The sequence below is a fragment of the Temnothorax nylanderi genome, unplaced genomic scaffold (assembly GCF_030848795.1).
Source record: "Temnothorax nylanderi isolate EJ_2023f unplaced genomic scaffold, tnyl_v1.0 TNYL_tig0073_pilon, whole genome shotgun sequence".
Lineage (NCBI taxonomy): Eukaryota > Metazoa > Arthropoda > Insecta > Hymenoptera > Formicidae > Temnothorax > Temnothorax nylanderi.
In genome coordinates, this window is record NW_027249135.1 from 645182 (window position 1) to 672557 (window position 27376).

General features: G+C 43.6%; 3 protein-coding genes across 8 annotated transcripts in view; 1 reads left to right on the top strand and 2 right to left on the bottom strand.

Annotated features, from left to right (window-relative positions):
* Window positions 1-223: 223 nt before the first annotated feature.
* Window positions 224-2900, bottom strand: LOC139774072 (uncharacterized). Its single transcript, XM_071709019.1, has 4 exons — window positions 2747-2900; window positions 1545-1744; window positions 746-889; window positions 224-502 (listed from the first exon to the last, which is right to left on the bottom strand). Exons 1-4 carry the CDS (start codon window positions 2751-2753, stop codon window positions 416-418), a joined length of 438 nt encoding a protein of 145 aa, XP_071565120.1. The 5' UTR covers window positions 2754-2900; the 3' UTR covers window positions 224-415.
* A 1662-nt stretch (window positions 2901-4562) lies between these two features.
* LOC139774077 (DDB1- and CUL4-associated factor 13) lies at window positions 4563-6737 on the top strand. Its single transcript, XM_071709029.1, has 7 exons — window positions 4563-4738; window positions 4822-5213; window positions 5299-5470; window positions 5591-5738; window positions 5819-6119; window positions 6210-6373; window positions 6455-6737. The coding sequence occupies exons 1-7, from the start codon at window positions 4669-4671 to the stop codon at window positions 6540-6542; spliced, it is 1335 nt and encodes a 444-aa protein (XP_071565130.1). The 5' UTR covers window positions 4563-4668; the 3' UTR covers window positions 6543-6737.
* Window positions 6687-27376, bottom strand: part of LOC139774075 (EGFR adapter protein) — a 105935-nt gene continuing 85245 nt past the window's right edge. For 4 of the 6 annotated variants that reach the window (XM_071709024.1, XM_071709023.1, XM_071709027.1 and 1 more), the window contains 6 exons: window positions 14491-14637; window positions 12967-13149; window positions 12239-12675; window positions 11898-12116; window positions 11435-11606; window positions 6687-9796 (listed from right to left, as the gene is read on the bottom strand). In XM_071709024.1, the coding sequence (XP_071565125.1) occupies window positions 9587-9796; window positions 11435-11606; window positions 11898-12116; window positions 12239-12675; window positions 12967-13149; window positions 14491-14637 (1368 nt within the window). In that variant the 3' untranslated portion in view covers window positions 6687-9586. Of the gene's footprint in view, window positions 9797-11434; window positions 11607-11897; window positions 12117-12238; window positions 12676-12966; window positions 13150-14490; window positions 14638-24061; window positions 25677-27376 lie in introns of those variants that run through there. The other 2 variants (XM_071709025.1, XM_071709028.1) reach the window with 2 other exon arrangements.

A 27376-nucleotide genomic window follows, 5' to 3' on the forward strand; every position in this document is an offset into this window, starting at 1 on the left:
AGATAATCATTTTTATTCATACCATTTTAATATCGTATCTTACTGTTATGTGATATTTTTAGTGAATGAAGATCATTCGTGTACTTATATATTTAATTTATGTAACGATGTCATACACCATTAACAATAAGATAAATAAGCAATACGAATTACTCGATTTTAGCCTCGATACAAGTTACTTACGTACTGCTCGTTAGAAATAATTAAAAATGATTATTTAAGATTATTTTTTCATCTTTTTATTCCAATGAATTTTTACAAATATTTAGAAAAACGGAGCATTTTGTTCAATAATTTTCCATTCAGTTCTTACTGCAGCAGCTTGTTTGGAGGTTGTTTTGCTTGACTCAATTAACTATACGGTCGTGTATAAAATGCGTATTACATCTTCAATCTTCGGGCATCCGCAATCGAGTTAATGTATGACGAGTACTTCGTAATCCTTGAACGACAGCTCCTCGCCGTCGAACGGAATGTAGAGGCATCCGTGACTCGGTTGTACCTGAAGAAATATACATTTTTTAAATATATACATATAATGTACTTTTAAATAGCTGAATTATATCTCTCTTGTCTAAGAGAAGGCCGCGAAGGATAAAAGCGAGTTTCGCTTGCCAAATGCGGAGCGCAGATTGGAGAACACTTTGGCAAAAGCGTGCTTCGAATATCGAGACGTCATTCCGCATTTTCGAATGCTTATCATTACTGCCGAACCCTGAGATTAAAAGCTGCCGAAAAGACCGACCTTGCCAAGCGTTTGAGATCCACTATGGAGGACACGGCCAACATACAGAGGTTCTCCGTCCGCGGTTTGACCGGCGATTACCGCATCCGCTGGCACCTCACCGTTGCTGCAGAACTCCCATGCGAATTCCCCTTGGCAAAGGACCTGACAGTATCGTAATATTGTTATACATATAACAATTAATTATTAATATAATAATTGCTTATAACTACCGTTGACAATTAATTCTGTCAGCATTCGTTCGTTGTTATCGTTATTTTTTGACCAACAAAGATTATCAGATAGCAAAATATCATTAAAATCGCCTATATCGAATCATATCTTCGTCGATACTTCCCGAAAAAGCTCGATATCTCAAAATTATCTTGAGTCTAATAAAACCGATACGCTTAATCTTAATAAGTTTTATACTTTGATTATGTACCTACTTATTGCGCGTTACGTAAGTTACGAAAATGATGTAACTGCTTTTTAATCGCTGTTATAAAATTAAAGGAAATCTTTGCTGGTTTTTTAGAATCTAAATTAATTCGTAGAATTTTTAATTCAATGAATTATCATGCAAATCGACGATGATCTCTTCTGTGAAGAAACTATGGTTAAAGTCTCGTGGTTTAATCTCAACAATCATAATTTTAGTGTTAAAAAGCGTAGTAGAGTAGTAGGGTACTTTATAATCGACTTGACGCGATTTTGTGAATTTTAATTTCTCATATAACGATAAAGCGATGCAAGGTTTTGTTCGTATTTTGATCACGTTTTACGTAACGTAGAAAAATTCGTCTGACTTTGCATTCACCTCGTAACTGTCTTTGGGATGTTCCTCGCCATTGTGAGAAACGTAGGCGACACCCTTGTCAAGACTTATTTTTGCCGGAATCATGTCGCCCTCGTGGAAAGCTCTACCGACGTAAAGTGTGCTTCCGTCAGCGTCACGACCGCCGGCGACCACGTTTTCTGGCAGCGATTGACCGCTGCTACGGCTTACCCATCTGTAGGCTGTAACAATGATAAATAGTAAGAACGATATATTGAGTAAATTAATAAATCAGTCATCAGTTCAAACGTATCCACTAATTGTAAGTTTCAGTTTGTCGATGTTTCTTTTGTCGGCAGATAAAAAACTCATATTACTTAATATTTAATAAGATATCCGCTTTTTCTAATAGAAAATTCATTGGGATAAGATAAAATGTAGAAAATTTGTAGATTTTCCCTGCTAATTTATTTTTTAATTCAGATATTAGAAAAAATTATTAATCTGTTTTAATAATTTATTAATCTATTGACACTCGTTAATTTTAATAAAGCTGTGTCTAATATAATGAAAGTTTTAATTCCACTAAATGATACAAATTTTGCACATTTTCACAAATATCTATAAATAACTGGTATATATAACGAATATGCGTGTTACGTAACATTAAAACGCACCGATACCGACACACGTTCCTTGTAATCGATCTGATAAAACTTTTCCAGATTATTCTTGTAATCGATGATTTCACATGTCACACATATTATCTTTACAATCCACATGACTCACACTTCTAAAAAATAAACTAACTATATTTAACGGTAGATTTAAGCGCATTTCTGATAAGAAATAATTTATAATCAGTTATTTTTATAGTCATATTAATGTAACTATTGCAACAATATTTATTCAATGTGTAATACAATGCAAACATTACACGTAAGCATATGATTCACGCAATGTGTCAAAAAATTATACAATCTTGAATTACTATAATTGTAAAAGAATCTACAAATTATTTCATATTGTTATTAGACTTTTAGATTAGGCTGCTCTCTGAGATAAGAATGAGAAAATTAAAATATACAGGAAACAACGACACTCGGATTAAATATCCACAATATTAGCAAATGTCGATAAGAAATTGGAGAAGTTTATAAAATGAAAAAGCAAAAAGTTAATCTTGTAAATGCAGAAAGGTTTGATATTATTTTAATGTACTTTAAAGAAACTCTTTTGCTCACCTGGCATGATGGAAATCGATTCGGCACGGCTGAAGCCTCAATACGAGATGGTGCTTATCGTATCTGTAGGTTGAGTTAAAAGCTCGTGTAATCTTATCGCTCGCGTAATCTTATTTGCCGAAATATTTCGCTCGTCTCTCTCTTCCTTACTCTTTACATATGATACTGAAGTTACCCAGAACGTACGTGATATCACGTATTCTTCTACGCCTTTCCTATCTAATGTATCATATTGATTACAGTAATACGATTACAGTATAGTCGCCATCAGTTCGATCAAATTTTATTTAGATATATAAAAATATGCGTGGAGGGATACACTTATTAACAAGAGCAGTGTCACATGTTATTATAATGCAGAAAATTTGAAGATATTATAACGCACCTGTCTTCTTACATCATGATCTAAACTATATTATTTATTGAAATTGCTTCCATCTAAAAGTGATCTTAAATCAGACATATTTGAAGACATCTTAAAACAAAATCACCTGATTCCGATCTAAATTATTGAGCCGGCTAGCTTGGCGAACAGCGAGAAAGAATGCACCGCGAGAGAAAAAAAGAGAACATTATGTGGCTGTGTCTCTCTCTCTCTCTCTCTCTCTTTCTCTCTCTCTACTGTCCAAAGCTAGCCGAAGCTAGCCGAAACTCCGAGGCCTCCGAGCGCACACGTGTATATACATGTATACATATGTTACATACACCGACGTATAGATGGCAAACAAATTAAAAATTATTGAAAATTATCTTATCCAATCGTTTGGAAATCATTTGGAGATATTTGGAAAAAACTTTTCAAAGTTTGGAAAACCATACAATAATCACAATAAATTAAAATCAATTAAGCGTATAATTAGCAGAAAGTGTCTAAAAAATATTTTTTTTTAAATCTAATCGCTCTCTTTTTCTTGCGTTTAATGCGGAAGGTATTGTTTATTGTATAGTCTATAAGCTCCATGTAAATTAGAATACGATTATTTATGTATTTTTAATTAAAAAATCAAACATTGCGTCTAGCCAATTGGTCAAAATCTAATAAATTTGTTAACTTTTCGCCTCACATTTTCACCTTGTTTACAAGTGTTTATTCCAATATGGTTGTGGATACAGACCCTCGAATTAAAGTCTGGCCATAAGACAGCCAGTTTTGATTGCTCCGCCAATTTGGTCAAAAACGAGAGAAACAAAAAGAGAAAGAGATAGAAAAGAGACAAAGAAGGCGATAGAATGAAAGAGAAAGCGATAGTGAATGTACTGAATGTGTAGATTTTGACAAAATCGCCTTATGGCCAGACTCTTAATTATAAGGGTTCTAGTTATGGAGGATTTATCGATCGAACGCCGGACGAGGTGTGAATCCTCCATTATCGCTAGATGATGGGATCGACTTCAGCGTTTCCGGAATCTCGCATGGGATAGGATAGCCGATAGCGCATCTCTTGCGGAACGCATTAACGATGATATAACCCATGGTATTATATTTCATTAAATATATATTTAAAATTTTACATGATTCACGCATTTTTATTTCTTATAATCGAATTTCACTTTAAAGTGAGCGCCTACAAAACGGGTCGCCTCCTGATTGGTTCAACCGCCAAACCTGCCGCCATTATGCGCAATGCTTCACCAGCCTATTGGGCGCGTTCAGCAGACCAAGCCGCTCAGTAGCAGTCGAACGTGATTGGCTCTTACTTTTAGAACCAATCAATCAACGCAGAGTGTTGATAAGACGAACTCAACAGTTGTGTCTGCTGAACGCGCGGCTATTTACACCATACACCATGCATAACTCCATATCCATACTCCATTACTCCATAGTCTCTTCTGTTTTTATTCTCTGAAAACACGTGGAGGGATCAAGAAGACAATTTTTGTGTATACTTTAATAGAAAAGTGCGCATAGTTCTTTCTCGAGGATGAAGGTTAAAGTGTTAAGTAGGAATCCTGATGAATACTTACGGGAGACTAAACGAGACATTCACAAAAGTAAGTCTACGTAAATTGCTGATCTAACCTGACATAACCTAATATACCAGAGGATACAGCAATGTTAATTTTGTCGTTTGTAGTCCCACGAAACTTCGATCCTGCTTTGCATCCCTTTCAAGCGGCCAGGGAGTACACGAAAGCGCTGAACGCCGTTAAGCTGGAGAGGGTGTTCGCGAAGCCGTTTCTAGGTAATTTGGAAGGCCACAAGGATGCGGTGTCCTGTATGTGTAAACATCCGTCACAGCTGTCCACTCTTCTGAGCGGCGCTTACGACGGCGAGGTGAGAACGTGGAATCTCGGCCAGGGGACGTGCACGCGCTCGTTTCTGGCTCACGACGGTATAGTTCGAGGTATCACGTACATGCCCGATGGAAAACACTTCATTACTCTCGGCGATGACAAGACGATCAAGACTTGGGACGCTGTCTCCGCTGGCGGAGAGGAGGAACCCACAAATACTATTGTCAGCAAAGTACGCAGCTTTCGCATATGGTTTTCCTTAAGATTTGCCAAACCTGTGAAAGTATCCAAAATCTTTCGAGCAATTTCTTTTTTAGACAGTACTAACTGGTATAACTCATCATCGGGCCAAACCTGTGTTTGTTACATGCGGAGAAGGAATATGTCAGATGTGGGAGGATACTCGTAATGAGCCGCTTCGCACATTTAAATGGGGTGTAGACAGTCTACTTGATGTAAAATTTAATCCTGTACAGAAAAATCTCTTAGGTACGACATACGATGAGAGTATTATATTTTTATTTTATTTCTTTTATATGAGACATCAGTAAAATTCCAAATTAATTGTCTATGCTTTATATTAAAGTATTTTACCTCTTTAACTTCCAGCCTCTTGCGCCAGCGATCGCAGCATAATTGTATACGATACTAGAGAAACAGGACCTTTAACAAGGATAGTGATGAAATTACGGAGTAACAAGCTCTCTTGGAATCCCATGGAAGCTTTCATCTTTACCTGTGCCAATGAAGATTACAAGTGAGATATAATAAAGAAGGGATTATCGAAGGATAAGCTTCGCGCAATTTTTCCGCGAATCTCAAATACGTTTGTTTCAGCTTGTACACGTATGATATGCGCAAGTTGAAAACGCCAGTTAACGTACATATGGATCACGTGGAGGCCGTGATAGACGTGGATTATTCGCCGACAGGGAAAGAATTTGTTTCGGGCAGCTACGACAAGTCGATCCGTATTTTCGAGGTGAACAAAGGCCACTCGCGAGAGGTGTACCATACGAGGCGCATGCACAGACTCACCTGCGTAGCATGGTCGCTCGATAACAAATACGTGATTAGCGGCAGCGACGAAATGAATCTTCGCGTATGGAAGGCTAAAGCGTCAGAAAAGCTCGGCATTGTAAGCAATATTACGATTTCACGAGTTTACATGCGATTTAGCATAAATTATCGATAATTATCTCCCTGCCTCTGTTCCTATTTCTAACAGCTGAGGGCCAGAGAAAGAAACGCGCTGCTTCTAAATGACACTTTGAAAGAGAAGTATGCGGCGCATCCGGAAATTCGACGAATTGCACGTCACCGACAAGTACCGAAACACATATATAACGCGCGAGCCGAATTGCGAACGATTCGCGAGAAAGGTAGACGCAAGTAAGTACAACTAAGTTGCAACACTCGCAGATTCTTAATATAGTTTTGAACGGTATTTTAAAATATTGCTTTATCTCGCAGGGAGGCTAATAAGCGCCATCATTCCAAGAAGGGAACAGTACCATTCGTGTCAGAGAGGCAAAAGAATGTTGTCGGTCAAGACAGCTGAAGCAGCATGTTCTCGTATCTTTTTATCTGACACGATTGTACGCATCACATTTCAAGCCTTTATTTACCGTTACTCGTTGGTTGTCTCGGGTCGTCGATTTTTATACTTGTCAGACCTTACAGGATGTTATGTGACGGTAACGAGTACTTTGTATTATATTTATTGTAATAAATAATTTCTCTTGACATTATACAACGCATCGCGGTAATAATTTCATAAAACATTACAAACCTCAAGCAGTGATTAATGTCATGCGTAGCGTACATTACAACAGTTAATTATGCTGCGATTATCTTAGCACGCATTAATCAATTTCGTAATACAAACATTCTTTTTCGTGTTTTCTCTCGTTATTTTAACTTCCAAAAACGCTATTTTAAATTTTTTGCTCGATTCATTAGATTGCGCGTGTGCATGAAATTAATGGTATAAGACACCTTTCTTTATATAATTGCAGTCGTGATCTTAAAAAACGATTTGTGGTGGATTTAATGATATTTTGCAGATACAGATATTTCTATGAGACTTCCCGTTTCGTTATTACAGTAACTTCGCAATTCGCGTTGTCGTGAAAGCGTTACTAGGAACACATTGTAGAAGCAGAAAGTCACAGCGATACATATTCGCACAAATCTATTATACATATCATACATACGATTTCAATGCACCATATGCATCAGTCTGAGCTTTCTCGCAGTGCGTTTCTACAATGCGTTACTAGATATAAATCTCAATATGAAACTTCGTCGACACGTTATCAATGCATTCTCATTTGCTCCATTCGCTCAGGAATCGAAACCGTTATCACTTTGGAAAATGTAATATTTGATGCTACAAAAGTGTACGCTATGTCGCCTTTATATTCTCATATGTCCCTGCAGCATCAAAATTTAATCACCGATATCGTAGCGGGCTTAATCTGTGCTCTTATTTTTCGTAATGAATGATGGTAGTAATGAACGATTTTGATGCGATGTTACACTGGCAGTTTAAAGATTTCGATGTAGTCTTAACAGCTCGTATATATAGTCAAGAAATTAATAATACGTGGTGATTATATTCGGAAAATTATTTTCTGGTGTATAAAAAACGTGCCACGCGATTTAGTGTCTGGTCGCCGCTGAGAATCGCTTAAATACGATAATTATCTACGCATAATCGTATGAATTTCATTGTCGCAGCTATGCGCGAAATTTCTGTACAAGACTAGGATAGCTGAGAAACTAAATTATCGCCTATTATGGTAATTCGTGTTTCGCCGAGTCGAAATTTCGAGGAAGTTCTGTGTCCTCTCTTAGGCGTAATCGCATTTCCAAGATTCCATGCCGTTTACTAATCCTCTTTGACGTTTACTAGTTAAATATACCGTGTGGAAATATAATGCGCGAATGAGAATAATTATAACATATATACATATAAACACATGTACATCAATATTGCGATCAGGGACCAAAAGCGAAAAATATTTCATCCGTCTTCATTTCTTGTTTTACATCTCATCAAATTATAATAGAATATCTTCCAATATTTTTGTATTATTCCATTTGTAGAGTGAGAAATAAATTTGAAAATTTTTATTTTCCACGTTATTTTATACGAGATATTAGTTGAAATATCTAGCAATCGAAATTATTTATTTCATTTTCAATTCTAAACGAGAACGAGCTATTTCTCTTTTCATCGAAATTTCGGCGAATGTTGTTTTCGTTTTTGGTCCTCGATATAGCATCGGATTGCGATATACTATCGGGAATGCGATTAAATATTAACGAAAGAATCTAACTTCGACGTTCGATAATGGACCAGTTACGTCTTGATTTACTCCCAAGCTCGGACACTTTTAAGCTGTTCAACTCTCTTCGAGGTACAGAATATGTGACGCTCTTCCTCGTATTTTTCACATTTAAAGTATATGCTTTTGATTAATTATAACGTCTAGTCAAAGCGGAAGAGGTGGTCGCATTGCCTATTATACAACAGCCTTCCTGCTTTCGGAGCGAGTAAAGATCAATATAGTTTACGTTATGTGTGACGATGATAAACTATATTGATCCTCAATATTCCTTCGATACATCTTACAAAAAAAATATTAGATAACCGTTTCAGTCGAATAAAAATTACTAGATCATTTTCGGACGCCGTGAAGCTGCAATCGAGAGAGGAACTAGATGGAAAATATCTTAATATAACACGCTATTCTGAAAAGAAGTTATCGATTTTTCTCTCAGAGAACATGTCTTTCACATATCACCTTCAGTTTTCTTTTGAATTGTCATGTATTTTTAATGTCCTTTCAACCTGACATTTTAATTCTAATTGAAATTTTTCTTAAATTCGTAACTTTCCGCAATGAATTGATTCGTTCCACTTATCTTCTTAATTCTCCAATCACTCGACTATGCGCGTTTTATAACAAGGATATATTAACGAATCGTTTGGCATCGTTGCAACTGTCGGTCGGGAGCGATCCAAACGATAACAAAACTCGATTTACTTCCGTTTAACCATGGAAAAACTCGCAAAAAATATAATAAACCTTCGTAACGATCACTTGAACATATATTCCGTTTTGCGAAAATAATTTACTCTGATTGAAGATTCGACAGACGTCGATTGTTTCGCGCTTCGTCCGCTATAACAAGCTTAAAACTAATATCTCGCTAGGCGCGCGTGCTGTAATAAAGAAAAAAAACGCATCGCTATTCCAGTCACGCGTCATATATAACACTAGGAGTTATTAAATTATCTACGCTACCGTTTCTTACCGTTATTAATGACTTACGAGTATGTATCACTTGGTGGCTGTGCGAGTCTTTCCGGAACATAGATTCGTTAACTTAAGCGTCGTCCAATGTGCGTTGCCGAGATCTCTTCGCGGACGACGATCGCAAGTAAACGTCGGCTTTTTACGTACAATGCAATGGCACAAAATCGATCCAGGTACAAATATACCGAATGGTGCCTCGCGTTCCAACTGGTTTCACATGAATCGACGAATCGCAGAAAAGTACGGAGAGAGAGATATAGAATTCTCGACGATCGTTCTAGACATTCAGATCGGCCATCATTTTGCGAAAATCCGCCAGGGTATTGTAATCCGGGTCCGAATCGATGTCCGCGAAATCCTTGCTGGAGTCAGTCTTGACGAAGCTCGGATTATATCGGCTTAGCGACAACGGGCACGGCAACAGTTCCGGCATGACTGAATGGTGAGTGATTAGCGCGGTGAGCGTTGTGAACTCTTTTGTGAAGCCCTGAAAACATACGACATTATTGATTTTACAGCGTTCATAGCTGTATCGATATTAATTCTAACGCTTTTCGAAGTTTATCCACTATTATCTCGCTCGTAATATCTCTGCTTTCTCTCGCAATTGTACAACGTTGTCGAAACGTTACAGTTTTCATCTAATCCGTGAAAAAATAAAATTAACAGAATTCTTTTTACACGTCATATATTTTTGCGTGTAGCGACAAATTTTTTGCTTTTTAAACACAAGAACGAACACGTAAACTCCGTTCGTAGAAAAAAAATTCCATCACAAAGATGTTGAATAATGTATGTAAGAATATAACATTGTTTCAACCTGGAACTCGAGATAATTTGGTGATTCAACAAGATGCTTTGGCAGAGCTTGAAGATTTCTTTGAAACAATAAAGAGAAAAACCCGTTCGATAAACAACGCAGTAATACCGTAACCGAAACCTATTGTCTCGGTTATTATCATGCGTACATTGTATTATTCAATATTATGCACATAAGCACATAGTGCTGGGCATCATTGTAACACGCGTTGCCAGGACAATGAAATACGATGTTAGTCGGTCGGCGATCTTTCCTCGCGTTTTCAGGCGTGTTGCGAAACACGCTGCATAACGAGACAACATTAAATGTATCATACACGTGCGCGCTGACACGAGCCTCGGCGGTATCAGGGCTATCGCACAACGCGGCATTCATTCGAATCTGGCGGTGTGCTTGTTACAGCGCGATGCAATTCCGCAGCCATTGCGAGGGAGAGAGAAAGCGGAGTTTTGATTTCCCCACGGCATCCGCGGCACATCCAACAAAACTCATTTATACTGGTTTCGGAGATTATCAAAGTCTACGGACTCATTTAATCTATGCTACGAAGGGGGAGAGTTCGACCATTTAAATACACGTATCCGAATGGGCTAAATGCGCCGGTGGCTTTGCACCAGGCGTGGTAGTCCTGAGTATAATGTCCGGGCTACTAAAAGCTTCGGCCCTTCGCGCATTAGCATCCCCGTGCAGCTTATTTCAATATTAACTTGCGCTTATATAGAAGGATTCTCTCTACTACCGTATTATTTCGGTATTATTTCGAGTGTTAAAAAGAGCTTTCCTGCAGAACCGACGTCTAATTACGTGCGACCTATGAACGTAAAGATCAAACAAGCAAAATGTTAGCATTCCGCTAGCTAGTTTGCTGTCATATTCAAACGGAATTGACATCAACTGCATTCGCATTTAGTTCTACAAAATCAAACAGAATCTGTTTCGTAGCTATTTAAATCATATATTAAGGAAATACATATAATATATTTATATTTGCGCTGATATTCTGGGGATAAAATTTATAGCGGATACCTTGCGAAATTTATTTTCAGATCGGCTGTCTGGAAACGTACTATGTTTTAAAACATAATCAGCAGCGCGTCTGTCAAAACAATCAGTGGCAGTTATTCTCGGAACGCTAAGCTGTTTGCAGATTTTAGTTTTTTCTTTTATAGTCCTTTGACGGCAACGCGGATAGTCTCGTTCGCCGACGGGAGATCCGCTTTGACTTTCGCGAGCTCCGCTCTCGCGACTACTTTGAGACTCGATACTCGGCGAAAAGCTCAGCCGAAGACAGAAAGAGAGACTTACTTTGATTTTGTAACCTTTGTTTGTACGCATTATGAGATAATGGGCTATTCCGCTCGGCTGGAATTCACGGGGCACACGGAGGGAGAGGGCGTAACATCCGGGCTTGCTGGTACTCTCCCGCACCATGAACGCTCCTTCTGGCTCTTGGCTCAATACCTCCAGCGTTATCTCTCTGAAATCACGGTTGGTATACGTTAATGATAGATGGGCGGGATGTCTTTTCGTGCGGGAGAAAAGCAACGGAGGACGCGCGGATCGGATTTGCGTGCCCCAGTCACAAAGACGGCCACTGGAAACTGGACTGTGAACTGGATCACCCGACGAATATTTAAAATTAGCCAGAGGCGACCAAGCCAGTGCTATTTTGGCTCACCAAGAAGGCACCGCACGCGCGCGTATGTGTCTGAGTGTGTATGTGCGTGTATATTTTACTCCGACATGCAGTAATGTCGCGGAGACCAACCTGGGTATTCCAGCTTGAAACCAGGGCGCCTTGCGTAGCTCGGCCTCCTCGCTTCGATTATTCAGGCTGTCTGTTCTCTCGGGTAAAGGCGGCGGGGTTGGCGTGGAGCCATGAGTGCTTCCGTCAGCGGGCACCGAGCTGCTCGACGTGCTAATTTGCGATCTTCTTTTCGACTTGAATTCCGCCTCCGTGCCCGTGTCCGGGCAATTGTGCCCTATCCTGAAAATGAAGGAGCTGTCGTTCACGATTCGTATACCGATCCCTCGACGCTTCCGGAAAGGGGGCGCGAAGGAGGGAGAGAAGGGGCAGAGGAGGAGAGAAGGGAGAACGGCCGGACTTACCTGTTGTTCTCGATGTTGAAGTTCTTCGCGTTGGTGATGGACGCGTTGATGGTGTTGTCGAGGCTCTCGGACGGCGGGATTTTGTTGTATGACGGCCTCGTACCCTCCGAGTCGATGATCGCCTCGTTTATGTAGCCCCCGGAATGAGGCCTGTTCGATGGGCTGGTCGGCGTGCTGCTACCGCTGACGAGCGGGCAGCTGTCATCCTCACCGTTCAGCCCAAGAACGTCGCGTCCACCTGTCAAACCCATCGCCAGCCGCTTTATCAGCGGCGGCTTGTCCGTTAGCCTCTTGTACGAGTTTAACTCCGTCGGCGAGTTGCTCTCATCGCTGCTCGGCGTGCTCTGCTGGGATATGCTCTTCGGCTCGTCCACGTTCGTTATGGGCCCGAGGACGTTCGTGAACGACGGCCGCAGACCCGGGATCGTGTTCGGCGTCTAGAATTATTCCGAATTCGTTCGTTCAAGCGCGAACGGGAGATTCGTTCGTCGGGATATTAACGTGTTTCGCAAAACGCGTCACGCGAGAAATGGACGGAGCTGCGACATTAAAAGAGACGTGGTCGCGTAGTCGGGGTCGACGCGGCGTTCTGCGAAGTTAATTTACTCTAAGCTGCTCCCAGACGGGCTAATTTGCTTTCGCGTAACATCGTCCGAGCGTAATATAATAGCAGCCAGGTTTGCTCACCGGTGAATATATGTATATATGTTACACTTGTATGAAATCACCTTTACGCTGGCGAGCCGCAGCGTGGGCGAGCCGGCGCTGCCGAGCTGCACGTTCATATCCGCTGCGGACGGACCCCTTCCAGTCCTGGAGGTGGGCGACGTCCGACTTTTCAGCCACGAGTTCGACGACGGACTCCTGCAAGCGCCCGCGGCGATCGTGTCGTCTGCGGGCAGCGATTTGTTCTGCAAACGAAACGGCGGGTCATTGCCAAAATTATATCCCGCGTCGCGACTGCGTGTACTTAAAAGAGGTCCTCCGATTATTTCCTCAAGATCGGCCGATTCTCGGAAATCGCGGAATCTCTTGCGCGCAATCATTGCCTTAAATAGGGATTCCGCGGGGTCCGGGGTCGCTCTTGGACGAATCGTTGATTAGGCAGAACCGTCGGAACGATCCGGTCTCTTCGGGATTCTCCCGGGGTTGAATATTTGATCGGCGGAATCGCACGGTTCCCAAGACAATTTTGCGGCGGGGACTATCGGGCGGACTGTAGCGGACTGACCGTTTACTTGGAAACGCGAGGCGACGCGAGACGACGCGACGCGACGCGACGCGAGGCGGCAAGCGAGAGACTCGGGTCGAATTTATAATTAACGCGGCTTGTAAACGGGACACCTACTGGAGTCGGTGGCCCCCGTAAGACCACTCGGGAGAGGACACGGTTGTCGTCGTTGTCTGTTTCGTCTCCGCGCGTCTTGGATATTTAAGAGAGCTCTTCCGCGAGCTGCTCCAGCCGTTTCCTTACTGCCGTACGTGTATGCATCTCGAGTATCTACTCTGCTTCCCGGCATATAGTAAACGCTAGCATCTGCTCCAATAGCCTCCGGAGTGTCGTGCACGCGCGGCCGAAGAAAAAGGAATTTAGTTGCGCGACTTGGATAAACAATCTCGGTGATTTCGACCCATTTTGTAGGAAGTCTTTGAGATGAAAAGTTATAATGAATCGTAATAAAAAGAAAAAAGACTTTGGACTCTCGATAATAAACCAACAAATTGTGGTAATTAAAGGGCTATGAGAGTACAACGCAGTTGCTGCGTAATTTTCAGATTACAACAAATTATTAGGTTCGACGATTGAATTGTAACGCGTTCTTTGTTAATTGTAACATTCCCAGATAATTGAAGTACCCCTTGATTTCACTTTCTATTTATTTTGCGTGGCGAAATAAATGGCCGCGATACAGCAGGCGTAATCAACAAGCGTAATCTTTAAGAAGATCTCTCGCAACTGTCCGCTAATTGCTAAAACTACTTAATTGCAATCTACAGCGCTTTTGTGAGAAAACTAGCAGATGGCACGATACCTAACCGGCCTGTAAAGTTTAACTCGACTAACTCGCTGGCTGACGGCGACAAAAATAAATGACTTCATTAGCACTTTAAACTACACGCCGTGCCCCGTTTTATTCGCCAGCAAGACAGCGCTGATAACAATTCGTTTGTGTCTCGCGTAATTCGCATTTTCTCATTCGTTTATTCAAGCCGTCAATCACATCTGTCGTTTCGATAGGTTTGAAACGTACCCACGACGTTCGATGCTCCTGCTTGTCCTTGCGATAGGATGTCGTCGATCGCGGCGAGATTACATCCTGAAGGATCGGTTGGCGCTGAAGCTGCGCCACGTACGCCATGCGGAAAGCATTGCCAACGATGGTGTTCAGCTCCTCCGCCTGCAAGCAGACAGAAAAGCTCGAGTTCCGGCACGAATTTTATTAAACACAGCATTTTGCTGTCTCTTTCGTAATATCGCTGACGCAATCCGATTGCGGCCGCGGTTCGCTGCTTTTCAGTTTAATTACGCGGAATATTTCCGCGCCCATGCTCCGCGCGCGACGAATTAGTCCACGCAATTAACTCTTTGAAAAAAAATAAATATGCGAATTACGTACAAGATACTTACGATTAAAACTTTACCGAGCAGAAATTAGTCTTTCACGTAACATTAAATATGATTTGTAAGATTATCGAAAAGGTTTAAAATGTATGTTGTTTCCAGACGAACAATTTTTGCACTGTAAAGCTGTTTTCTAAACTAGAAGAGAAGAACTTATTCGAGAGATGAAAGAACCTAAGAATTGGTCACAATGCCAAATGCATAAAGTAGAAAAGAAGATTATATTGCTTGCGCGTTGTTGAACATCATTACAAGCATCTTGGCGCGAATTTAGGAAAATTTACGGCGCGCAAAAATAATGCTTCCGTTGTACATCAAGCCAATTAGATTTTTCCGGATCCGCCGGTGGCGGAGAAGAACCATGCGGTCGAGTTGAAGAGCAGACTGTCGCGGCGCAAAAGCGGAATCCAAATGTGTAATAAGCACTCGCGGAGGAAACCGCGAGCTTTCGGGACCTCGGTCTCGCTCATATGCGCGTTTGGAAAGTTCTTGAGTGTGCATACGCCTCGCGTTTTGTGCCCGATCTACGGGCGCGCGTGCGTTTACGAACGGTCACGCAGACGTACCAGTCAGAAATGGGAAAAAGGTCGGCGAGGGGCTATCTCTCTCTCCTTTCCGAAAGCTTCGTCTCTGAAAGTCGCGACGCGATGCGTACCCAGATATTATTAATGCGCACGCCGGGGTCGACCCGACGAGAGAGCTAAGGGTCTAAAGAGAAGCATTGTACGCGCGCGGAGACGGACGAGAGCGGCGATTAACGTCTCGTCCGTCCAACTTTTCCTTTCACGGTGCACAACCGCGGCGCGCGAGCGAGACCGCCGCGCCGTCCGGGGAGATATATTCAATCGTTTCGCGTCGTCGCGGGTACATCTATACGTACATCTCGGATTCCAACTCTGCATACTTCGTCTATGTAGTACCCCGCCTATGTATCCTCGTGACATTGTTACGACATTGTTGCAAGCGACGCGGAAATCCTCGTAGATCCCGCGGCTTGGGTTCCGCATGGCCCGTAAAGCAAGGAAATACGGTTCGTCGGCGAAATCCGCGCATGCGATGAAAATGCAAAAAAAAAATAAACGAGCGGTAGGATTGCGAAGCCGAATGCATCGTGCTGTATTTTCCAATGATGCTATATCGATTTGCGCGAGCTCTCATCGCCGCGCTTTGCTACAGAAGTCCCATTGACTCGGCGGAGGTTGCGACGCTTAGATCGGTCATTCGGCATGGCGAAGGACCGAAGCGAATAAAAAAAAAATAATGCAGGGGAGGAGGTAATGCGTTTTAATGAATAAGTGCTCGTGCAGGACAATGGTAGTCGAGCTTTTGTATTAAAACGCGCGCGACAACGTTCGCTCGAATAATTTCATGGTTTGCGGTTTGAGGTCAGGTCGAATGATTCCACTAGCTACGAGATATTTCAATTACGTTTGCGCGCGGGGTAAGGCGATGACTTGAGCTATAATTGCGGACCGGACGCACGGCCGGTTCCGTAACTGGCCAAGTCATATCCCGAGCGCTCTAAGTGCTATATGAATCGCCATTTACTTACGCAATGAGTTCTCTCACCACTAGAAACGTATACAGGAACTTTTCTTTTAAGAATGTAGAAAGCACGATAATGTCTGCCATTGTATCAAAGACATATTCTGCTTTATAAAAACGTCAGATTGCTTGAGACATATTGGTGAATATGTTTAACACAAATTATTTGCTATGTGTCGATTAAATAATCCTCCCCTCATTCGGAAAAAATTACATATTTGCATATCCACTACTTTAACCCGGAAATAGTCTCCGGGGATGATTTTTACATCCCAGTGTCGAAAAAATAAAGCTCACGTCACAGTAACTTTAATATTTTTGTGCTTCTTTCATTTTTTAAAATATTTTTTTGGTTTCTGCTTATTTTTGTTCAGAAAACATTGAGTAATAAATTATTGAACAATGACTTTTAATTAGGGTGCAAACACCACTCCAAGTGACCGTTTATGCAAAAAAAGAGGTGACCATAATATATGGCGGGTTAATGGCGTGAACAGATTATTCGCAATCAGTTGTTACATCTGAAATTTGAAACGTGGTAAATTCATGCGCATTCCGTTACTCTATAGCTTCTTTCATTAGTTTTGCTATTTTTATTAGGTGCGTGTGCACCAAGCGTCAAGATGCAAAACAGCAGATACCATCAATGAAATAGCGCGTATACTTCACAACGTGGGAAAATCTGAGGACTAATTTATCGCGGGAAAGAGCACGTCCCCGCCATTAACGCCATGTTTCACGGAAACGTGAAGGAAAACGTCCCGGCAATGGAGGCTCGCTCGCTCGTTCACGACGAGGCAGAGGATCCTGTCATAGGGGAGAATTTATCGTCGCCGTGGGCGGGAACGTTGGACGCGGGGGATCGTCGGCTTGGGATCCCTCGACTTCGACCCCCTCCTCCTCCGCCCCCGTGGCCGAGAATCGAAAATACGGCCCTGAGATTCCCGCCCCGAGGTGGAATTTAAGCGCGATGAAATCATCACCGGCGACTCTTCATTCTTCCTTTCCGCTCTACCCTGTCCTGTCCTGGACGTTGACTCGAGCAGGCACTGACCCTCTTCACCGCGTTTGGATTCAGGTCCGTTTGATCGATCGGCGGCGATCGTGCCGCCGCTACCGCGATAAATCGCGACATCCTTTGCGCTTCCTCGAGTCGCGGACGCGATCGAGGTCTCCGTTGGCCAGCGGAAACCCTCAAGATGAGCGCGTGCCAAAAAGAGAGATCGACTCCACGGGTCAAACGTCGCCCGATAGAATGTTACGCAGATATGAAGAAAAAAAAAGAGAAGAAAAAGAGAATATACGACCTCGGAGGAGCTATTTTAGCTCGCCCGAGCAGAGCCCGATTCGCTGTTTGCGCCGGCAAAAAGACGAGGGACACCGGAATCGAATGGGAAGGGGACCGAAAGGGCGATGGATCGCGCCGTGGCTTTGCGCCGGTGCAGCGTGACGGGCTACATTCCAAGCATTCCGCGCGGTCACGGCCATATCTCCAGCTCCTCTAGATTTCCCGTCCCGCATACGCCCGGTCTACCAACACCATGCCGCGGTGTACACGAGCCGGGTACTCGCAATAATGGCGCTCGGACGGGGGGACCGGCCACCGGCCCCCTCGTCGCACCTCTGAAATTTCCCTCGCTTCGGTTTCTGGTTTACCTCGGACGTCGCGACGCTCCGGGTCCCCCGGGTGTAAATGGCCGGCGAGGAAAAGTTGGTATAGTACATACGAAGTACACGGACGTTTCTCGCCGCGGCGTCATTATGCGCCGCGCGAACCGGCACGACCATCTTGGTACCGTCGCCTCGCGACCAGCGCCATCGTCATCGATGGCGACGGCTTAACCGCGCTTTCACATTCACGTCGCTATCATAATTCTCTTTCTCTCTTTAATACCGACATAATAATGAAATTAACATCGTAATAACTAGGCCTCTTTTATCCAGTCACTCGGCTATCTTTCGATTTGCCTGCGCAGATGCTGTCGACCGTACTCGCTGAAGATGACGCGGAATCTTACGAATTTGTGACATCCCCGCTGTGTCTCGTGTCGCTTCCACAAACATTAGTTAAAGTTAACAGAGGCCTAACTGATTCTCTGTCATTTTCATTCTCCGTTTGTGGAGAAGAGAAACGAGATCACGTGCTCAAGGACTGTCAGGCTCGTGCGATCGACGAATCAGATTAAAACAAGCATGAACAAGTTCCGCCTTCGGTGCCACGGGCTTCTGCTCATGACAGGCACGGTAGTTTCGAATGTCAAATATTCGAGTCGCACCGTTACGCGCCGTTATATCGATACAACCGGGATCCACTGCGTCAGACCCACTGACGAAATAATTGTTACGACGTTCATGACGATTATTCAACGACGCGCGACGCCAGAATCTATTCTTTCCGGAAATTGAATTAGAATAGGCTTCAGAGAAAAACATCTTCCTCGTTTTCGTGAAGGGAACAAATTCACGTTCGCATGATAATGAACATGCAGCGAACGTACCCACTTATCTTCCCTTGATTGTGTTCACGAATGTCAGGAATACGATCGTTTCTGTGAAATAAAATTATCATTCGAATAGCAGACTACGAAGAAAACGGTACATTATTAAAGAAATAGCGACCGATATCTGTATAATATATAGAATAAATAAATATTGACATTTTAGGATGGGATCATAGCCTAATAATAATTTTTGTGAATTTTATACAGTTCGCTTTTACACTTTTGAACCACGCACCGATTATTATTCGAAACTGCAGCGATTTTAGCTATAGCTAAAGCTGGAAATGTATTATCACGTTATTAAGCTAATTAATTTAGTATTACTGACGTTTATAAACATCTTATAAACCTGTAAGGAATTTATCGCGGAAAGAATTATTCCAACCAGGATTCGAACCCGGACCTCTCTGGGAAGCGAGTAATTAGCAACGATAATTTTGGTAATGGCTCTGTGCTTTTGTACTCTGCGAGCAAGCCACAAATCCATACGAGAGGCTGTACAACCTTGTTGGTGCATAATGCCCCGAAATATCGTTTGACCGTAGAGCGAGTACTTTGTTCGACGTAACGTGAAATCGGTCGAAGATTGGATCGAATATAGCTAGAGAGATGTGCATCGGTCAGGGAGCGCAGATGAAGCGCGACCGTTGCATAATCTGACGGATCTGACCCTTTGATCAGCAATTAACGCCACGACTGAAGCCTGCTGCTCGTTTCCATCTGTTTCATATCTAACAGACGCGATGTCAAAATGTTACTAACATTGTGGCTACCTTGATCTTCGTTATACGTTATACGGCCGGTTGATTCTGCGACAAATTAAATTTGCAGACAATCCGACATTTTCTCGAAATTAATATAATATTAATTCCGACTGTAACGTTTATATGCATCAACTTAATGCATATTCCTTATATTCTTAATATTGATTTAATTTTCATGAAAAGTTTCAGCGCAATTTTCCTGATAAAAAAATAATCATCTTTCCATTACGCGAATCCATTATTTGTAGTTTTCTGTTAGTATGTAACACCATATCTTGCTTGGATATTTCACATTTCGAAATCGTAGGAGATATTCGGACCGAGTTTTAAAAATTACTAAGTTGAAAGTATGTAGCACACGACTAGCTAGGATTTAATAAATCCCAGCTAATGTGTAAGAGCTTTAGTCGAAATGATATGTTAGAATATTTTAAATTAGTTTTGATCTTTGGATCCAAATTATATCAATAAAATTGCTAAAAATGTTTTAAATATTTTTACAATAAACTTTACAATGATAAGTTCAAAGTAATTGTGAATATTACCTTTTAATATTACCTTTTATAGTACCTGACGTTCGTTACATTCCATCTTAGTAACGTCGAGTTAACAGAAAATCGTATAAAAATGTAAGAGAAGTATTTATATACTAATTGTGCAACTTATTCTCATTAAAGGATTATTAGCGTGGAACCCGCGTATCAAGTTGCCTAAATGAACGACTGGCCTTGATTGGCTTTACTCTCGCGATTCGTCGGCGTGGCTTATCGTATGGGGGCCCTCGACAATGAGCGGCGAGCTTAAAGACGTAGTGATGCGTGAATCGTGAATCGTGAATCGTGAATCACAGTAGGACAATACCGCCCACTTTGTGGCCCGTACAGTTTGCTACTGTACCCTTGAGCCCCGTCATTAAACCTATTTCGGTGCCTCCAGAAATGCACCCTTGAGGACGCATGCGATGCGCGAGGAAGATCACGCTTAGCTCCAAATTTCTCGCCGCTCGAACTTCCTGCTTATCGAACGCGCGCGGCTCCGACAGTGAGATTCTCAGTGGTACGAGCATAAACATTTAACGGAGAATGTTGTATATTCCTAGAACTGTGCGTTATCACCGATCAATATTGACTTGCCGAATCGTCGAACTATCCTGACAAAACAATAAGTAACGTAAAAAGAATGATAGAAATAAACTGGATATTTTATTCATCTGTCATCGTATCATCTATCTATTCTTCCCCCAACTGTGATGTAAAATATGGAAATCATTTCTCGTTCGAAAATGTTTACTTTTCCAGTTTGTAGTTAATATTTTGTGACTCCTACGTCTTTTCGCGGCTGGAAATTATGGAAATTGTTGGTTACACGGCAGACACGTAATGCTAATGTCATGATCGGATTTGGCTCGTATCGATTAAATCATTACATTGTATTAATCCGCAATACATATTACGCAGTACAGATTGTAGAGTAATCCGAATGTTCTCCGTTGCGTAAGTCAATCAGCCTCTATTATCTATAGAGAATGCTACGCCCGTATAATACCGAAGAATGTAACTTTAAAACGTATATTGATCTACTTAATGCGTGCGTATATGTAGGCTGCTTATTAAGTAAAAGTGCATTATTTTTTTCTGTGTTATATACTTCATTATTAAATACTTTATGTTCAAATACTTAATATTCGAAAAAATAATATTCTTTCTTTAAAAGATATTAACATGTACAGTATATTTAAACTTAATAAAATTAATATTAAAGAAACATCAAGATTATTATAGACTTTTCTCAGTAACAAATGATATATTAATATAAGACGTTAATAACAGTTAATATACATAGTATTGGTAAGCAGTTTAAATGAACAAACGAGGCTAATTGTATAACCAATTCTATTTAATTACATGAGAGAAAGTACGTAGCTATCAATCTCCGCGATGACTAATCGTGACTCTGTACTCTCAGCCGGCAGTGAAATAAAAGGCAAAACCGGAAGTGGATGTTGTGAAATCGAGCGAAATAAAGCACGGTGGTAGTAACGCGTCGTGCATGGAGGGGAGCAGCATTGTCGACGATAAAAATAGTTGACATGTGCGTCCAATGCGAGGGACGGTGCACTCGACGTGCGTTCGATTCGAGACACCACCGAGAGCGCATGAACATTGCGCGTATGTCATTCTCGGCAGGAAGCGCGCAGGGAAGCGAGCCTAGTCATTGTAAAATGGCACTTTACGGCGCGGCGTTCTCGTCCGGAATCACCGTAGAAATTTCAAATTGTAAATTGCGCGAGTAGCCCGCCAGTATGTCGAGCACTTGTAGAGAACCATTACAGATTTTCCGCGACCGTTTGCTTCTACCCGATAATAGGCACTAACGAAATTGCGCCGTTCACGACATAAGGGATACGGAATCTCGACGATATTCGTCACTACCGTCCGCGCTTCGTCGTGTTTCTCGAAGTCATCGCGTCAGTTGTCCAATCTCGATTGGCAGATTTCATGAGAGAAAAGCGAACGGTTCCGTCGCAGTAGGAAACGAGTCGTACACACGCGTGTAAGAATGCGCAAGCACACATCTGCTCCGAGGCGTTAGACTAACAAAAACGGAGGAGAACGAGACAGCAGATGTGAATGGTACGCGAAAAATCGGTGACGAGACCATTACGAAGTCCTTCACCGGGGAACTAACGCGTTATTGAGAAGCTACCGAGTATAACTTATGCCTCCGTCTATAACACGAGAGTTCATATTGTACCGAGAGAGGTGCCTCGACGGTAATGGGCCACCTTTTGTGCGAGATACTCTATTGATGTCGGGAGAAATTCCGTAACGTTTGCGCAACACGATAGATGACTCGTTTCCTCTCCGTCTCCCTCCCTCTCTCTCTCTCTCTCTCTTTTTTTTCTTTCCGCTGAAAATATCTTCTCGACCGCGCCGGCCGCGCCGGAGACGAGAATCCGGGACGAATCCTTGCGCGGATTCACCTGGCGGCTTCACGGATAGTGAACTCGCCTGGGAGATCATTGGAAACTCGTCAAATTCGGACGGCGCTTTGTGAATCAGCGCTACGGAGGACTTTCGGCTTTTGTCCGCGGGACGCGGTGGGTCGACACGAATTATGATTTTCCATTGTGAAGTCAAGAGGAACTAACGGAGGGACGGCGGTCGTCGTACACGCGGGGTCCTCGAAGCTTCTCGCTCGAATCGGTTTGGCGACAATACGAGATAATCCAGCTGCCGGTGTATACTATATAGCAGCTATAGAGCATGCGGTATTAACGATATAAAGGAAGCTACATTATGTTGTTGACGCGCACATTTCTATTATTTTCTAATACGACGGAGTTCGTACTCCGATGGAGTTTCTAAACACTCGCGATGCAGATGAACGTAGGCTAGAATAATGATGGGTTCGTATGTCGTCGCTAAAATATCAATGCCGTGTAGACGCTCCATCGGTAAGGAGCCAACGAGCGAAGCAGCGAGGCATCTCGCGCTACAAGCAGCTATATGAAGCCGAGGAATGCGTTCGTCCGATCCCACGGCTTATCCCCCTTCACTCTCCCTTCCCTCGTTAGCTCTTTTTCTTTCTGGTACGCGATAGTAGTATTACCGGGCTTAGGCTTTCTCTCTCTCTCCCTCCCTCCCTCCCTCCCTCTCTCCCCCCTCTCTCTCTCTTTCTCTCACGTTCTCTCAGAGTACAGTATGCAATCTACCGACTCGATGGCTCTCTTTTAGCAGATTCTGGAATGTGACTACCAAACCTGGGCTGATTTCTTTCAAATCTCGAAGAAACGGATAAACACGTATACTGATGCGATTAGACGACTCCGATAAGCATCGATGAGCGTAGGTGTTAGAAAGTTGAACGACCGGAGGTTATAAAAGCGACTTTGGCATGAGAAATCAACTAATTCTTAATTGGATTACATTTTCAATTTCCTTTTGCATCTGTTGGACGTCGTATTTCCGCGTTGAAGAATTATCGAACAATTTGAAGAGCTACACGCGATATCTAAACGTTAATGATCGTGGTTTACAACCTGATGAAACAATAGAGGACCGTTTCACTTCTTTTCCTTCTTTTCAGTCCGTTGCAGCGACCACGTCTCCGGGGTCATGTTGCGGTACCGCGACCTAATCGCGATCCGTTAATATCGCAGGAGGTAAAGCCTACACCGCGAAGTCCGGGGCGATATCTAGATCGTCTTATTACGCATATCAGATCGACCGGTATTTGCAGTTTTAGAAGCGAAAATCATTCGTTCTTCCTACTGGATGGGCGAATTATTCAAACTATTATTATTCAAACTTCGGGAGGAAACGAATAATCGTAAGAGAATATTGACGTTAAATTCGCGTGGTTAATTGATTCCAAAAGTAGAACTCACTTTGAGCTTTTGAGTGTGACCACATCGGCAACAGCAATACGACATATAGTCAGGTAGCGCGGGCATGAACCTCAACTGTTCCTGCTGCGAGTACTCGTCCACGAGCTTGCGATAATGCACCCTGAAAATGGGCCTCGTCGCGCTCTGCGAGCCTTTGCCAAGGCGTCCCATAATCGCAAAGAATGCGGCCAGGATATTGCGCCTGCGTGCAAGCCTCCTCATGCCACAGCGACCGTTGTACTTGCACGTTGTCCTTCCAAAACGCACCGTCTCCCTTAACTTTCACGAAAGAGGATACTTTCTCCCCGGACACCGACCGCGCGTGAAAATCGCATTTCTGGCATAAATATTCCACACATTTCCGGTCACACATTCACGGACACTACGCGGCGCACTTTCCAACGCACGAGACGACTGGCATGTCGGCGCGTTAAAATGTTAAGCCGCATCCAACACTTCTTCCGAGGGTATTCCGTCGACGATATATCGGCGACCTATCGCGGGACCAGGCGCCTCTCGAAAAATCACCAAGTTCCAATCTATATCTCACAGCAACAGGCGGATGAGCACCGCTCGATCTTCGTACGGTTAACGCAATCGGAGACGCCGGTATCCGTTCGGTAACGGAAATACGGTGGTACCGAAGGTACATCCATCGCGGAGAGAGCTGTCGAGAGTCCGTCGTTGACGCTTCCTCCCTCTGCGGCCGCCGATCTCCCGTGTCTCCCCCGAGAGGACGCGGTATTATTAGCAGGTGACGACGATCGCGACGTCATGGGACCCGTGGGATTCCGGTCCTACGTGCGAGTTGCGACACATCCACGGAGGATCCGTGAGCCGGCTCTCGATGGCGTGCGTAGCCTCTCGGCTACGTGTCGTTCTGCATGCCGATCCGCGGAAACCGGTTAACGAGTTACCGCGCCGCTTCTCGCTTCTTACTCGTCGTCTGTCAACCGCGTACGCAGTCGCAACGTCCTTCTACATTTTCCGACGGACTTGCTGCGGGACGACCTCCGTTACCGGCGCGGTCGCGATCGTATCCCAGCACACGTTCGCGCGCGCAATTCCTCCGTAATCGTTCTTGCTCCGGAGTACTCTGGAATGGCGAGAGAACGGCTACGGGTTGAACTTAGAAAGTTTCCGGATGGAGTTTTGCGCCGTCTGCTGATCCTTGGCGATGCTCGACGAATGAGTCACGCGTGTCCCTTCCTTCTTTTCTTTAATTGTATTCTTATGGAAGTACGATTAATGAAACAAACGCACAGTAACTCGGAATAACATTTTACGTGCCATAATGTTAAAGTCTCTCACTATTTCACCGATCTAGTACGTCGAGCCGGAAAACATCGCGGAAGTGGAAACTCACGGAGACGGGAGAGGGGGCGAGACGAGTTATCCGTTAGATTGGACCAGCGTGGACCAGTCCACGCGCGTCCTTTTTGCTGTCAACCGAGTAGGATATCACCAGGTGAACCTCCAGCCGGCGATTTCTCATCCCGCTCTCGTCCTGTCCTCTCCGACTCACGTTGGCCGGTCCTGGTGCCGCCGTCGCTGCTGCCTCTCGCACGATGGAAGCTCGCAAAGCCGCAAAATCTGGATACCGCCGTGCTAACCGGCCCGGCCGATGGCAATACCTCCCGGTACGTATAGAGAGAGACTGAAGTCCACGAGGAACACGAAGCGAGAGCACCACCGCTCCGGCCGGCGGCCCACACGGTTTCATCCCCACCGCGATCTGCGAGGAGCCGAGCGGTGCGACCGACCGACCGACCGCTTTCTTGCTTCAACCGCGGCATTGAACACGTTCAACGGCAGCTGTTGAATACCACGTGTCCCCGTTCTCCCTCTCGCCCTTGCGTGTCCCTCGTTCTCTCTCTTTCTCGCTCTCCCTCTCTCCCTGTTACTCTTTCACGCTCTCTTTGTCCCTCTCACGGTCTGTCGGTCAGTTCTTCCCGCTCTGGCTCAGGTCGCTCTCCGTCCCTCTCACGATCTTTTCCACGGCTTCTTATTCTTTTTACCCTGCCACGACCGAGAACGCCACTCGACAGAGAGCCAGCGCCGCACGGAGCGCATGAGTTTGCGATTCGCGTTCTTTGACCCGCCGCGCCGTCAGCGCGACGCGCCGCTCGATCGCGGACTTCGGCTTCGACTCCGGGGCTCGCGCCACGCCGTGTCCGGTGATGTGAAGTACTTAGAGGGTAAAATACCTCCTTTTTACACCTAAATACGTTTCGGAATATTTCTATACCCCTGGGTATATTTCTTGCAACGAGCATCCATACACTGAGAGAAATGTTGAAGAAAGTTTTGTTGAAACAACCAAAATTTTGTTACTGTAACAAAATTTTGGTTAATTTTGGTTGTTTCAACAAAACATTTTTGTTACTGTAACAAAATTTGGTTGTTTCAACAAAACATTTCTCTCAGTGTACCTAGAATGTTCGCATACCTCCTTTGGAATGCCTGTACCTGCCGCAGGTACCTGTATCTACTTAACGTACATTTTAAGGCGCTCTTCAAGGTCAGGGTGAAGGAACGAATCGCGGAATCTCGAATTAGTCAGAATTTTCGCTAGACCGTAGAATGTCGGTCAGGAATACGGTCGGTATGCTGAATCTAATCCTTAACGAAAATATGAAAAGAATTCACGCACCCGAACATTCTTCCTTTTTATTTTTCTTTAAAAAGAATTTCAACCATTTTAAACTTCTATATCCCTCCCCGATCACATGTTGAGAAATCACCTGACAGAGAGCGTGGAAATTGCTTGGAAACTGAAAATGCGATGTCAACCGCTTCAATGAACGCGGAAACCTTCGAATATTCGCTGAGGCTCTTCATTTTCCGCCTATTCTCGCAATCTCTCCGTGCTATCAGAGTAAGCTCACTTGATCCGAGACCTTCAAGAACGATGACGTTCTTAATTCGGCGGAAGGTATTTAAAGTTTAATCCGAAGAGTGCGCCATTAGGGTTGACTAAATGTCAAGGCAATGGCAGAGTGCAAAGTTCCAAGTGCAAAGTCTACTATTCTCAACTCACTAAAGCTCCGCCAACTTACGGCTCTATCCTTTCTGATATCGTCGGACCTCGAAGCCTCGGGCGATGTTATCTTCCAGACAACAGGAAGAGGCTTTTAGATCCTGGGATTCGGTAGTCGCTCAGTATATCGACGTCCGAGACGATATTTTCCCGTGTATTCGCTGGTCTCAGCATCGAAGCACGTTCCTCCCTCGGATGCTTCACGCCCGGTTGTTATGACTTTCGATAAAACGCGATACGGTGGTGATACGTAACATGGTAACAATAAAGCATGA

What these genes read in the sequence shown, in the direction of transcription:
- LOC139774072 (XM_071709019.1), bottom strand. An exon ending in ATCCCAAAGACAGTTACGAG is followed by an intron (nt 890 to 1,544) that starts GTGAATGCAAAG and finishes CGATACTGTCAG; the next exon opens with GTCCTTTGCCAAGGGGAATT. An exon ending in GATCTCAAACGCTTGGCAAG is followed by an intron (nt 503 to 745) that starts GTCGGTCTTTTC and finishes ATATTTCTTCAG; the next exon opens with GTACAACCGAGTCACGGATG.
- LOC139774077 (XM_071709029.1), top strand. Translation starts at nt 4,669, where the DNA reads ATGAAGGTTAAAGTGTTAAGTAGGAATCCTGATGAATACTTACGGGAG. An exon ending in TAAACGAGACATTCACAAAA is followed by an intron (nt 4,739 to 4,821) that starts GTAAGTCTACGT and finishes TGTCGTTTGTAG; the next exon opens with TCCCACGAAACTTCGATCCT. An exon ending in CAAATACTATTGTCAGCAAA is followed by an intron (nt 5,214 to 5,298) that starts GTACGCAGCTTT and finishes TTTCTTTTTTAG; the next exon opens with ACAGTACTAACTGGTATAAC.